Here is a 15,228-nt window from a genome sequence, read left to right on the forward strand (position 1 = left end):
CTACAGTTTAGAAACTTTCCTTGATATTCATCAGATATTCATAGACGCAAATGACAAAAATTGCGACAAATCCCTGCTTGATGTACGACAGTGGTTATTTTCCAAATTGTCTAAAATATATAATATATATATATAAATATAAAGTACAGTGATAATCAGAAAACTCTGGAATAGGAAGACACTTTTAGACGCAAGTTATTACTTAAAATAGTCCAATGAGCATGAGGCACTGCAATTGTGAAGTGTAAATATGTAGTAAATGCCCTACTCCGTAAGGGGTTCTCAAACCCGTATCAATCCAGGTACAACTCGAGCTCACTTAACTATCAATGTCAAACACGGACACAAGCTGGTAAACTATCAATGCCAAACACGGGCACGATCTCTTAGGTATCAATGTCAAACATGGACACAAGCTTGTAAACTATCAATGCCAAACACTAGCACGATCTCTCAGCTATCAATGTCAAACACGGACACAAGCTGGTAAACTATCAATGCCAAACACGGGCACGATCTCTCAGCTATCAATGCCAAACATGGACACAAGCTTGTAAACTATCAATGCCAAACACTAGCACGATCTCTCAGCTATCAATGCCAAACATGGACACAAGCTTGTAAACTATCAATGCCCAAACACTAGCATGATCTCTCAGCTATCAATGTCAAACACAGACACAAGCTCGCAAACTATCTCAGGTATCTTTCTTACAAGATACTATACAGGATATCAATTCCCAATCTAGAGAGTGATTCAGGACGCTTCTCGTTCGCTAACGAAGAAGTATTTACTCTCACACTGTAATCAAAGCAACGTCTATTCCATTTCCAACTGACGTGCATTTAGAAATCTATGTTACAGGTTAAGTTAATATACTTATTTACAAGATTTGCACAGCTTTATGTAATCCTAGTTAAGCTGATCACAATACATAGCTAGTATAAACACATTATAAGTTTTGCGTAGTTAAGGATAAGCGCATTTAGATTTACAGACAATGTACACCATAATTTATCTAGGTATGTTCAAATGCATAACTATGGGATTTGTTACGGTATTTATTACAAATAGACCCATTTTACTTAACAATTGATTTTATAACTTACTAGTAAAGCTATTCGCTTTGTAATGTGCATTTTAGTATTGCTTTAATGTCGTCTTCCTATTGCACAGTTTACTTGTTATTGCTGTAGTAAACTTCTATTCGTCTGCAAATGTTTGCTTGTTTATCCGATCATAACTCCTTGACCGATTTTCCTCTACTTCTAATTCGACACTCGGTAAAACCACGAGAATTCTCTTAGCTATAGTTTGAAAATTATAAATTCAGTGGGTTGACTTTCACAGAGAAAATATATTTTCCAGGCAAAGCTGGGTTCCCAATCTTCAATTTCAAATTTATCTTTGAGACAAACGCAGCATAATAAGGCTATAAATTCATGACTTTGTAACCTAGAAGCTCCTCCAATTTTGATTTTACGGCCAAGTATGAGAAAAATGTGCAGCATCGTAGGAATTTCAAACATGTTTTTCCTCATTATAGTCTTTCAGAAAGAGGCGCTATGATTGAAAACAAGTTAGATTTTAATTTAACAAAAAATTTACTTAAATTTGACGTGGTTAACCAAAAGCAGATTCGAGCCGCTTAGAAAAATTTGTATCAAAAAGAATAAGCATCAATAGTTTGATATTCTTACACTGATAATATTTTCTTATCGACAGTCAAGTAACGGTCAAATCAGTTCAGATGATACAACATTTAGTTATCTTTACAATTCCGGATCATAAACTTTATTTTTGTTTTCTGTGAAACACAGGAACTGAGTCTTTGCCACAAACTCTGATTTTTTCTACCCTATATATCTTTGCAACCTAAATGATGTAAGCCTTTAATGTACAAACTTATATTATTTGATCTAACAGAATTTATAGCTTGAAATATCTAAGGTCTACGACATTAGTCTGCAAAAAACGTCAGCAAGGTTTTTTATTTGATTATCTGTCTGTTGGTTTGTTAGTTTATATCCGATAAACGTCAGAATGGCTGAACCGATCCAGCTCAAATTTCTTTTTGCTCAGAATTACAAAACATTGTCTTCAACATTTTTTGATTTTCGTAAACTTGAAAATCCACTAAAAACAATTGCAAATCCGCAAATAAGTAAAGAGAAAATGCTGAAAGATGGAGCAACAATTAAAAGTTAAAATTGAAGATGGGCGCGAAGCGCCCTTATATCCTAGTTTTTCTAAAAATGTTCAGGAAACCTTTTTAGAAATGTCCAATTCACATCATCATTCATCATTTATTTACTTATTTTAGATATCTTGAAACCCTGAGTATCAATTTGAAATAAGGTTTCATTTTGTCATTGAATAATAAACACTCTTACTAGCTTTGATAATTTTTTGGTACATATCGCCCAATGTCTACTTCCATATGAAATGCGGCCCGCGAATTCAACCCTGAGGGACTCCCAAATTTGAAAGTAGAATATCAGGTTAAGGATCTAAAGAACCTGAAAACTAGCTCCAGTATCAAGTTAAACCTTTACAGACAAAATACATTCATATAAAAACAACAAAAACAAGGAAAGGAACCGAGTTTTCGCCGCAAGTTCAAATTTTCGAATCCTTATATCTTTGCAACCTTTGATATTCCAAACTTAGACTAGATAGAATTCATGTTTGAAATATCTACAACATCGGGTTTTTAAAGATAAACGGATTATGAAAAATTAAAGTTTTTCAATTTCTTTATTGATTAATTAAATCGTAAATTGTCCAGTACTCGCGACAAAAAGTAGAGGAAATACCAAAATTCAGACGGTGTCTAGTATTTCAATATAATGCATTTAACCTCCTCGGATATCAAACGAACACTGATGCATCTATTCTTGTTTACTAATTCCGCCCAGAGAGAACTGGTTTCAATATGTACACAGAGTATACGCAACTGCATTAACTTTCCTTGCATTATAACCTTGCACAAAAGTATAAGTAAGTAGGTGAGGTAAAGTCAAAGGCCAATGAATTGCGACACTTAATTTAAATCTAAAAAATTGTGATGACTACCTTTTATTAGAGTTGTCTAGATCTCAGCGAGGTAAAATGACTGAAGAAGAATTGATTCAGTTTACAAACTGTCACATTCTCAGGTACACTCAAATAGGTTGTCAAGTACTTGACAACCTATTTGGGTACACTATAGTCCCCCCCTTAAGTCTTCCTACCTCTCCACCCACTATAGTTTCAGTAGAAGTAAATATTTCTATTTACTGATAGCGCCGATTAAAGGATTCATATCTCTAATTGGATAATGAGATAGATAGAAAGATAGATGTACCGCCATACTATTTCTATTGGTTCAGAAAAGACAACAAACACATGACTGACCCCTGATTGGATCAGGCGCTAACGAAATCGGAAAACAAGTGTGGTATCAAAAACACAACTAAGAAGTTAGAGGTCAGAACTTTTAAATTACTAATTCCTTCAGAATGCATTGATCGACAGATTAAGCTCATTCCTTCTATATATAAATTTGGCTTGTCTGTCTGTTTGTTTGTCTGTTTGTTTGTTTGTTTGTATCCAATAAACGTCAAAACGGCTGAACCGATCGGGCCCAAATTTTTTGTGGGACATCTAGGGACTCCAGGGAAGGTTTATGAATCATCAAAATTTCAAATATTTGTCTCCATCAAAATTCGATCGTCATTAATATATTAAGAAAATGGACCACAAAGCGTATAGACTGCCAGGGAAGAATAATAACCCCTGGATTTATTGATCTTCAAATCAACGGAGCTTTCGGAGTAGATTTCTCCTGTGATATCAAGGACAAGGAGAGTGCAGATCAATGTATTAGGACTGTAGGAAGAGGTAAGAGTAAAATCGGGGTTTCCACATTTTCATCCTGGTTAAATCCTTATTCTTTATCTCTTTTGTAGCTGATAAAATAAGATAAAAACTCGGGAACTTATGCTTTGTGGATATCGAGACCAAGGCTTGGTTTCGACCTTTTGTTAATCTTGAGATATCTTTATTCGGTATCCCTTGATCAAGGGAGGGATTCATTCATATTTTCATATTTTTATTCAACTATAAAGCACGAGATAATACAAATAAAAAAATCACAATTTACTATGTAGTTTGGACCCGCCTAACCAGAGTAGGTTGTTTTAATTGGTTGGCCCACTATAAACGAATGAGAATTGCAGATAAAAACAATGTACATTGTACATTTTAAACATAAGAATGATAATAAATCAGGTAAAAGATAAGGAGGAGGTGAGGGAGTATAAAGAAAAGGGAGGATAATCAGCGTAAGGGTTGGAATAGAGGGTAACATAAGTTATTAGAATCATGTTTATGAACTACAGGGTGAAGAAGATAGTAAAGACTAAGTTTATCCACATGGTACACAGTTTTTTTTTTACAGATATAATTTGCATAACTATCTAAATAGATCTTGGCGACTTTTCTTTTAAACGATTTTGCAGATTTAGTTTCTTTAAGCTCTAATTCAATCGAATTCCATATTTTTGGAAATAAGGCAGAGGGAAAACATTCTAGGGTTTTAAAGAGAACTCGTTCAAGTTTATATGATTTTGTTCTATTTGGTTCAGCTAAAGAATTAAACATATCCTGGAAGGAAGCTGGAAGGTTTTCATAAAAGTATTTATGCATAAAAGATAGAACACCTAGTTTATATGTATCATCTGTATCATCAAGATTTAGGAGTTCTAATCTGAAAAATATTGGATCTGAATGTGCCTTAAATGAACTATTATTTACTGCTCTAATTGCCCTTTTTTGCAAAGACTTGATTTTCTGTAGTTTAGCATTTTTTACGCCCCCCCATGTTATAATTCCATACTCAATATGTGGCCTTACAAGTGCATTATAGACTAGTAGACGAATGTTTAACGGTAAAATGTTTTTAATCTGATTCAGAGCAAAAATTGAGCTAGCAATCTTATTGGAAACATGTTGAATTTGATAGTCCCAATTTAAAAATTCATCAATTTTGAGTCCAACAAATTTGAAATATTTATTTGTACAGTCAGTTCCTATTCTTTCTAGTATCTCATTTCCATTTTTTAATTTGCAGTTCTCATAACTTGATCAAGGGAGGGATAACTTGATCAAGGGAGGAATAGCAAAAATGAAGATATGGATTTTCAAATTTGAAGTGAAGTGCTCACAATGGATATCAAGATCAAGCGAACAGGAGTATCCGACACAGCAGCGCTCAGTTTATTTCTCTTAGTTAAAGTAGAAATATATATTGGTCACTATAGTTTCAGTAGAAGTAAATATTTCCATTTACTGTTATAGCGCCGATTGAAGGATTAATAACTCTAATAAGATAGATAGAAAGATAGATATTACCGCTTTATTATTTCAAAATTCTATTGGTTCAGAATATACAACAAACACATGACTTAACCAGGATAGAATCAGGCACTAATGGACTTGGCATACAGGAGTGTGGTTATACCTGAAAATTTACCCACAACGAATAAGATTGTAAAGATGACCTAACATATAACAATATCAAGATTCTATCTTCTGCCTAGCATAAATATAGTCTATTTATGACTTATTTAATGATTGAGTGAATAAAGATACAAGTTTTCAGTTGCAGGGAATCATAAATATAAGGAGACAGGCAGTACATATTCCGTAAGTCGTCTCTGAAGTTTAAGCCTATATTGGTTCGGATCATGCAACAATAGTGCGGGGTTGTGCATTGTGTATTATGTCTAGGTATTCTAGCCCATGGAGTCACCAGTTATTGTCCTACAGTTGTCACTTCACCACCAGAGGTTTATTCTACTATTCTACCCTTCATTCAACCTAGGTATAATTTCCTTTCTAATCTGCAGATATAATTGCTCGAAACATAATTTGTAGAAGTCAAGTTTTTATGTAAAATATGCTAGATGACATCCAGGTAATGCAATCTTAACATAAGTTCATTATTTCACAATTTCACGAGGTCACGAGCAGTTAAAAATGAAAAAAAAAACATTAATTTTTTTTGGAAATCAAGCGGAACCATCTTAACAAATTTTTCCATATGAAATTTTCGTCCAGTAAACATTAATTCTTATGTCAATCTTGTGTTGCATATAAGGGTTAGATTTATTCTTTGTTCAGTTATGAAAGTTTCCAAACGTTAATTTCCGAAACTTTTACAATTTTTAACAGCTTCAGGAAAAGTTCCGTAAGGCCTTTACGGAACCAAAGTAAAATAAAGTTTCTGCCACAAACTCAAATTTTCCATTTGATCGAACAGAATTTAGAAAATCTGAGTTTGTGACAAAAACTCAATTCGTTTATCAAGAAGAAATTAAAAATCCCTGATTTTCTTGTTCTCACAGTTGTTTTTCCCCAAAGAAAGTAAAATATTTTGAAGTTAAAATTTCCATTTTATTATAAAATCGATGAATCTGAGAAGCAAAGATTAAACGTCAACACAGCACAATACATTTTTGCATAAATATTTACAGGGAAATATGTCACCGTCTTCGAGAAATAATAAAAAAAGTTATTCCATGCCTTATCACTTTTTAAATACAAGATTAGGTTTAGAATAATAAGAATAGTTTGTAGTTTATGTGTCATGTCTGCATTACAACGGCGGTGTCCATTAAATTATATGTCTGTGTGAAATTTTATTATTTTCAAGTCTGTTTTCACTTTTAAAGTGATTTACACATTTATGCTTCGGAGATTTAGAAGGAAATTAAAACTTTTTACGAATGAAAATTTTCTCATTGTTACTAGATCAGATAGTTCAAGGGTACCGTCATCAATCAGAAATTCCTACCCCTTAAATTTATCTTTATTTTACTTTAAAAATATAAATTCCTAATTTTTAAAAAGTTTTTATGATAAACCATAATTGAGTTATGAATGAATTAAATAAGTGCAAATTGATGCATGGTTATTTATGATTCATCCTGTACACTCTAAGAAATGTCAAATTTTTATAAAACAAAATTTATCGTATCACCGAAGCCAAATTCAACTTTGTAGCTTTATTCATCAGGTTTTGTTCAGTGAAATTTATCATTTATCAAAATTTGAAGAATTGTGCTACTAAGTTGAAATTGGCACCTGATGGGTCCCACTCTGTAGAATTTTTAAGTCATAAAAAGAAAGGAATTTAGTCTTTGGAACAAAATCAAATATTTAAACCTCAATATCTTTAGAACTCGATGTTGTAAACCTTTGATATTTCAAACTCAGATTATTTGATCTAACATAATTCATAGTTTAAAATATCTAAGGTCTGCAACATTTGGTTCCAAAGATATTGTGATTAGAAAATCAGAGTTTGTGGCAAAGACTCAATTTCTTTGTGATTCTTGCACCATATCTGAATATAAAGTTCTGAAATATGTTTAAGCTTGGTTTTTTTATGTTATGTTTTATGGAAGAGAAATACACATTTTGATACACATACAATAAACTAAATGTGACCCTTTGTGAGTGCATGTATGCAAGATATAGGAGGGAAAGGGTTTGAGTACACATCTCAGAACTGCTATGAATTAGTTTTAACAAAACAATAACAAAGATTGTTGTTTATTTACCTAAATACAGCTCCTGAACCATTAAAATATATACAAACCCTATCACCCCAACCTTTATCTGGATCTATGACAAGGTTGTTTAAAAAGGTTAGATATTTGGATGCCCTCCAATGAACACTGGTAGGCGATTATATCAATAAAATGAAGACGACTTTTTAATCTAAATTTTAACTGTTGAAAAAATCATTTTCTAGAACGGACCAAAGGGTCCGTCCTAGAGAATGATTTTTGGACCCCCCCTCCTATCAATTTTGTATAATTAAATTAGTATTTATTTAGGGTTAGGTTAGGTTAAGACACTTTCTGGACCGAGCGCTGCGGCTAGGACAGGCTAGGGGGCTGAGCGCTGCGGCCCTCGGGTTAGGTTAAGTATGACACTTTCTGGGTCGAGCGCTGCGGCTAGGACAGGCTAGGGGGCCGAGCGCTGCGACCACCTGTCTTACATTTAAGATCCATGTTCAAAATTGATAGGAGGGGGGTCCAAAAATCGTTCTCTAGGAAATTGCAAAGCTTTTTTCGAATTACAAGTTTGCAAGTAACTAAAGAGAATCTTTTTTATTGACAGCTTCTCTTTGTTCAATGTTTTTGTGTGTCCATGCTAATTAAAGCTTGATTTAAATCAATATTTAAAATCGAAAGTCGTCTTCATTATATTGATTTAATCGCCTACCACCGTATTATAAATGTCGTTTTCATAGCAATGTCGACACAGTGAGAGGGGGGGGGATTTTCTCCTATTTTTACAGCTGACAAGTGGATGAAAGCCTTCTCCCTCTCACTAGCAACGGTGTCACTTCATCTTCCCTCAATAATAAGATACGCCATATGAGAATTTTATTGCTATGTACATTGCTATGAAGACGACATTTTCCTTAAATCGGAACGCATCCAGAGTATCTAACCTTAATAAACAACCTTGATCTATGCTTTCCTAATCCCTCTTTCAATATTATTGACCAGTCCCTTTCAGGAAAGGAGGAAAGGATGGAGCAACGGTTCTGGGAGTTCACGTTGAAGGACCTTTCATCAATTTAGAGAAGAAAGGAGCTCATCCAACACAATGTATCAGGTCACCTCAAATTAAAGTAAAGATTGCGTTAGGGTGAAAGTATACATATTTTCATTCAAAACTCCTCTCTTTGAAACGCAATGAGAGAGAAAATAATGTTTAAAACTTTTAGTAACCAGATGAATTTGCTTTTCTGATACCTGTGCGTATATTCAGAAATACAAGAGCTACGAAGTCACAAAGTTGGACCAGTGAATGGTCCTTTTGTCTAGTTGAGTGTAAGATTTTTCAAGTGACTCTCCATTCATAAAGTTGCATGTAGAATTCACAACGGTACCCTTTAAACCTTTGTCTGATCAAATATCTTATCATTATTTCGATTTCTCCAGAAAGCCATTTGCAGGCTTAAGCTCCAGCAATAAAGTAGAAATGTTCGTTAATTAGTTCGACCCCCACCACCACTTTATACACATACATATTCTAAACAGTTTGTTTTTAACCTTTGTGACAGAAACAATCTCAAGGAATGGTAATTGTCTTAAAACATTTTTTTAAAAAGTGAATATTTGTAAATTATCTTTTTTCCATCTCATAATCTGAGTTTGTTTCCCTTATGTCCATTTGACAGCCCAATTTTTTATTTTGATTAATTTTTTTTGTTTGTATATTTTCTTATGATTTTTAACAAAAAAAATTTTTTATTTGTTTTTACCGATTTTGATGGTTATTATATCGTAAGAACTGACGAGGGTCAGCCCAGACCGAAATATATTTTCAATAAATGTGGAACTAACATTTACTTTTTTACTCTACAGAGGTTTGGTCCATCACCATCACCGAATTTTAAAGTAGAAATGTTTAAAATAGAAAAACTTGATATTTTTATAAGAAAATAATGTGTCTAGGTCCCCTACTGAAGGGTTTAAGAGTGTGAGGGAAATGTATGGTCCAGGTTTAAAAAATGTTTCTATCATCACCCTAGCTCCGGAGCTAGAGGGTTCTATGGACGCTATCCAGGGTTGCGTAGAGACAGGGATTCTAGTTTCTCTGGGTCATACTCAAGCTACGCTCTCAGAGGTACACCGTACAAAATATTGTTGAAAAACTTTGTACAGTGGGACCCACAACACTGTGGTAAAAAAGATGACTTTTTAGCTCAAGTTATGATTTTAAGTTGACCTATGTAATAGAACAAGTGTGCACTGTAAACAGACCCATTTCACTTCATACGTTGATGTTTAAGCTTCTGGTAAAACAAGTTCCTATATAACGCATAGGAATGCTAAAATGTCGTCTTCCTATTCCACAAATTTATGGGTCTCACTGTACAGTGTACATGAACATGTACTGCTTATAGGACATACTGTGCAATACACAAGCTATAATTAAAGAAGGTACAATTGGACTAGCTAACTTATAATTTTTTATAAATCTAAATCAAAACTCAAAAGATTGCATTTCCTTTCAATTATTTACATTTTCTGTTTAATATAGCGAATTAGTCAATAGGTAAATTTTATTGCAGACAATAGTTTTCAGATCTAAAATGTCTTAACACTTTCTACTAGACTGCAAATACCTTTCAAGATTAAAATTAAAAGGATCGTTTTCAAAATGACAATTGAGACTACAAGAAAGAATTTTGCGAAAAGGTTCAGGTTAAATACACACATGACAGAAGCGCTTTGACTGTTGCGTGACCTGGGGAAAGCACCATTGGGAAACTATACATTTTGGAAGATAACCACATAGGAAAGTGTCACTAAGGGAAATTAACAAATCTCATGTACAGTACTTTCTCATTTTTATGTACAGGGTGAAGAGGCTGTACGACGTGGTGCAGGATTAATCACTCATTTGTTCAACGCTATGCCAAGCTTTCATCACAGGTACCTGCAGTACAGTAGTAAGCGGATATATCAATACATTGAAGACGATTGATAAATACTTTTATTCTCTTCATATGCCGTGGAAAATTTTATGAATAGAAGATTTGTTTTGAATATAGAAATGAAATAAGTGTTTAGCTTTTAATATTGATCTTGCTACTGATCTGAACTTAACGCTGTTCTAACGGCCCACTCGTCCGTATTTTATGGCAGCATGATTATGCATACTTTTTGTTTACCATGGTAACAATAAAATTCAGATATTGCTTCAACATTTTTCTCGAGTGTTTAGACAATTTTACAGTCTTTTTTTAGAGATCCAGGCCTGATTGGACTACTAACATCGACCAAATTAAATAATAATAAGGTATTTACTTTTTATCAAATCAAAATTTCAAATATTTGTCTCCATCAAAATTCGATCTTCATTAAATTTTTGAAAATTTTGAAAATCCACGACATTTTTTGTGAAAATCCGTGAATTATTTTTGTTTTGTTTTACGATGTACACAAAGAGAACATGTTCACAAATAATTTAGAAGATGGGCTCGGAGCGCCCTCTAAGGCTAGTATATTTATATTTAGATTTGTCACTCCAATGTGAAGATAAGAAAACATTCAATTGATGCAGATTTTTCTAATCTAAAATAAAATAAAATAACTTTCGTTTAAAGTATTGTATGTAGGTATCCTCAATTATGTATGTGGTATACACAAAAATTGGTTATACGGGATATGAAAAATCAAAGTTGTTTTGCAAGATACATAAAAAATCTATAAATGTGTTACATACATACACAGTAAATACAGCAAAGTGCCCTTATACGAAATTAGGAGTTTTGAGAGGGTTCACAACTTAGGTTTATAATTGATTAAAATATTTTAGAATGTTCATGCTTTTTAAAGCGGTTTTTAGGCGAGAAAAAAGGAAAAAGATATTTTTTTTCATAGAATATGAAAAAATAATCATCACTTTTACTTAGTAATATGTTTCCATTTACAGCAAAGTTTGATACAAAAATGAATTACCTAAGGTGCGCTAAAGAAACGATGCTGTTCATGTATGAGCCGACAGAAAACAACCAGTTTGATCAAATTTTATCGATTTTATCTTTGTCAAATATGATTAATATTAACAGCGAACGATAAATTAGTTATTGTAAACTTTTTTAGATACAGGGTATGTTTAATATCTGTTTTCAGGACGGAAAATACCAGTTTGGACAACAACAGATTGAAGTTAGAGGAGATGAAGCCTATGTTGCAGGTCTTTTGGGGATTTTATTTATAAAAAATATACGAATTCTTTAGCTAAACTTGACTTCGCAATTAATTCAGTGGCAAAAGAAACAAACTCCATATTGTCAGTATCTAAAAAGCGTTTGCAAGAGGAAGACGGAATTTTTATAAGCAATCTCTCTCCGAATTGGCAGTAAAGCAAAGATTTTGATAGGTGATGAATCATTGAGTTCTATGTTTATTTTGTCACTGATATGCTGAAGAAGGCATGTGAAGCAAAGAATTAGTATTTCTCTCGAAGTATCTCAAATTCTCAAAACGAAGAGAGAAATGTTGCAATGAATTTTATCATAGCACATCTAATCGGCAAAGAATTCTCTTCAGGGCACCTTGAACAAAACTCATAATAAGATCGAATAAATTTTGATTTCCAGAAAATAATACTTTCTTATTAGTAAAATATAATTCATAGTTTATATATATTTCTTACACTGCAATTTAAATGCATTTTATTATTTTATCAAACTATGTTCTCTTAAAATATTTTTTTTGTGGAAATCCCAATTTTCTATTTTTTGGCGGACAACTCATGTTAGTTATTCACACTTAAAAAATTCTGTTCAGGAACAAGTACTTTGACAGGTTCAGTGGCAACTATGCACAAGAGTATTCTCAAGTTTAGGAAAAGCTCCAGGTATGGTTTACAGTAGGGATCCAGGTTTACTTCTGGTATACTTCAGGTATAAATAACAGTAGGACTCCAGGTATACTCCAGGTATAAATAAGAGTAGGACTCTAGGTATACTCCAGATATAGATAACAGTAGGACTCTTGGTATCCTCCAGGTATAGATAACAGCAGGACACCAGGTATACTCCAGGTATAAATAAGAGTAGGACTCTAGTTATACTCCAGATATAGATAACAGTAGGACTCCTGGTATACTCCAAATATAGATAACAGTAGGACTCCTGGTATACTCCAGGTATAGAGAACAGCAGGACACCAGGTATACTCCAGGTATAAATAAGAGTAGGACTCTAGGTATACTCCAGATATAGATAACAGTAGGACTCCTGGTATACTCCAAATATAGATAACAGTAGGACTCCTGGTATACTCCAGGTGTAGATAACAATAGGACTCCTGGTATTCTCAAGGTTTAGATAACAGAAGGACTCCTGGTATACCCATGGTATAGGTAACAGTATAGGACACTAGGTATACTCCAGGTATAGATATCAGTAAATCTCAGGTATAATCAAGGTATAGGTAACAGTATAGGACACAAGGTATACTCCAAGTATAGATATCAGTAAAACTCAGGTATACTCCAGGTGTAGGTAATATGTAACAATAGTACTACTCCAAACAGTGCCACAACTATTTGATGTGTTGAATTTTATAGTGATAGTGTCGGTTGCCATGTTTAATAATATTGAGAAATATTTCTTTAATTAGACAAATCTAATCGAAGAAAACATATTTCTGTATTATTGCATATTCCTAGATGCAGTTTAGTTGAATGTCTAGAAGCTGCATCTTTGCACCCTGCTCAGGCTCTAGGGATAGATAAAACCAAGGTTGGAATACGATCAGACTTTTATAAAAAAAATTGATTATTTGTCTCAAACTTTAATTCTCTAATCCCTATATCTTTGAAAGATTGTGTCGTTGACCTTCAATATTTCAGACTTGGAAATCGTCCAAGTTAAACATATCAAAGGTTTACTCCATTAGGTTGCAAAGATTAGAAAATTAGGGGTTGAGGTGAGTTTATCTGTTTCTTCTTCCATTTAAAAATAAATTTATCTAGTTTTAAAACAGCGCAGAAAATCAAGGAAAATTTCAGTGTTAAAAAATTTTAAAAAAATGCATGAAATTTCTGACAGTATTAACAAATATATTATCGTGAAGTGGTACCCTTCAACCTTTGTCTGATGAAATATAAAACAATGAACGAAATTGCTAGAATTAAACATTCTTGAAGAAAGGATGAAATCTTTCACATTAATGATCAGATCAAGGTTTCAAGGGTACCATGGTGAATCAGGTATGCACCCTTCTTTTAATGCCTGGTCTTAGGAAGTTATCACGTCAGTACCATTAATATATTACACATCGATTCATTAGTAACAGATAGGACACTAGATGTTGTCTTTTCAAGATTTAAAGGTTTTCCGTTCATAATAACCCTGAGGCAGACGCCCAAAGAAGTTACGCGCATGCTGCATAGAATTACAAGAAAGAGATAGAGCCTGCTCTACGCCAATTGCGCGTGACTCCCTTGGGCTTCTGCCTTAGAGTTATTGTGAACGAAAAACCCCTAAATCTTGAAAAGACGACATCTAGGGTCCTATTTGTTATTTTAATTAATCTATGATATTACATAGTATGCCTGTGTTAGGGTTCCTTGAACTATGGATCTGATGCTGACCTTGTATTCCTGGAACCAGCTGATCTAGGGGTCATCTCAACCTGGATAGGTAAATCAACACATTTAATACATCCATGGAGGAGATACATATGGAGGGGGGGGGGGGAAGCGGATATACTGTCCTGCTCAACAGACAAGAGCTGAGATATTTTTGTTGGATACTAATAATCCCGATATCCACTGTGTGCACTTTTAAGTTAGAGGATCAACGATTAATCTCTTCATTTCAACGTGTTCTTATAGTATACGATTATACCATGCGGGATATCGAATAAAGATTAAATTACTGAGAAGATTGACAAAAGCTAGATCAAGATCAAACATTAATCTATCCACAATACAAGAGGTCCCAGCTAATGATTCATAATTCTAAAAAGAAAGAAGTTTGCCTTAGTGTTCTATTTTCTAATTCGTATATCTTTGCATCCTAAAGTCGTAAACCTTCTTATTTTATAATTTGATTAGAGTATTTTAGCAGAATTTACTCAATTTACGTAGAAGAAGTTGAACTAGGAATGAATAGAGATCTAGTTCAACTAACCATTCCTAGATTAACTCGATATTTGTTTAATCCGATCTCTGATAAACTATTTTTTAGCGTCTTATTTACAGATAAACTGTTTTAAAAAGTTAGCAAATGTTGATTTCATCTACTTCAGAATTAAGAATGGTGGAAACAAATATAACACTACAGCACGATTTTATATATTTAATCGCACTGAAGCGATTCTAGAATATAATTCATACCAGCGCATGATTTCTATATTTAAATCGCACTGTAGTATTTCTAGAATTTTGACTGATACACCTTGATTAAAAAGCTTTCATGTCTGTTGGTGCGATTTCAAAATTTTGATCGCACGTTTTAATAAAGTAAAATTATTTAGACGGTAGGATGGTTTATGAAGCGAACTGTACCTGATGAATACCAGAAACCAGATGGTTTATGAAGCGAACTATGCCAGATGAATACCAGAAATCAGATGGTTTTTTAAACAAACTGTACAAGATAAATAATATAAACCAATTGCATGGTTATATTTAAA

General features: G+C 33.3%; 1 protein-coding gene across 1 annotated transcript; it reads left to right on the plus strand.

Moving 5' to 3' along the window:
• Nucleotides 1-3,732: 3,732 nt before the first annotated feature.
• Nucleotides 3,733-15,228, plus strand: LOC111699891 (N-acetylglucosamine-6-phosphate deacetylase; the record flags this gene model as incomplete). The annotated part of the gene is made up of 11 exons (XM_023470650.1): nt 3,733-3,883; nt 5,774-5,867; nt 8,579-8,677; nt 9,523-9,694; nt 10,433-10,506; nt 10,822-10,873; nt 11,680-11,773; nt 12,370-12,439; nt 13,256-13,328; nt 14,153-14,231; nt 15,070-15,228. Coding segments are annotated over 11 exons (993 nt in total), but the record flags the coding sequence as incomplete, so codon positions are not given.

Source organism: Eurytemora carolleeae, unplaced genomic scaffold, assembly GCF_000591075.1.
Source record: "Eurytemora carolleeae unplaced genomic scaffold, Eaff_2.0 scaffold373, whole genome shotgun sequence".
In the NCBI taxonomy this organism is placed as follows: domain Eukaryota; kingdom Metazoa; phylum Arthropoda; class Copepoda; order Calanoida; family Temoridae; genus Eurytemora; species Eurytemora carolleeae.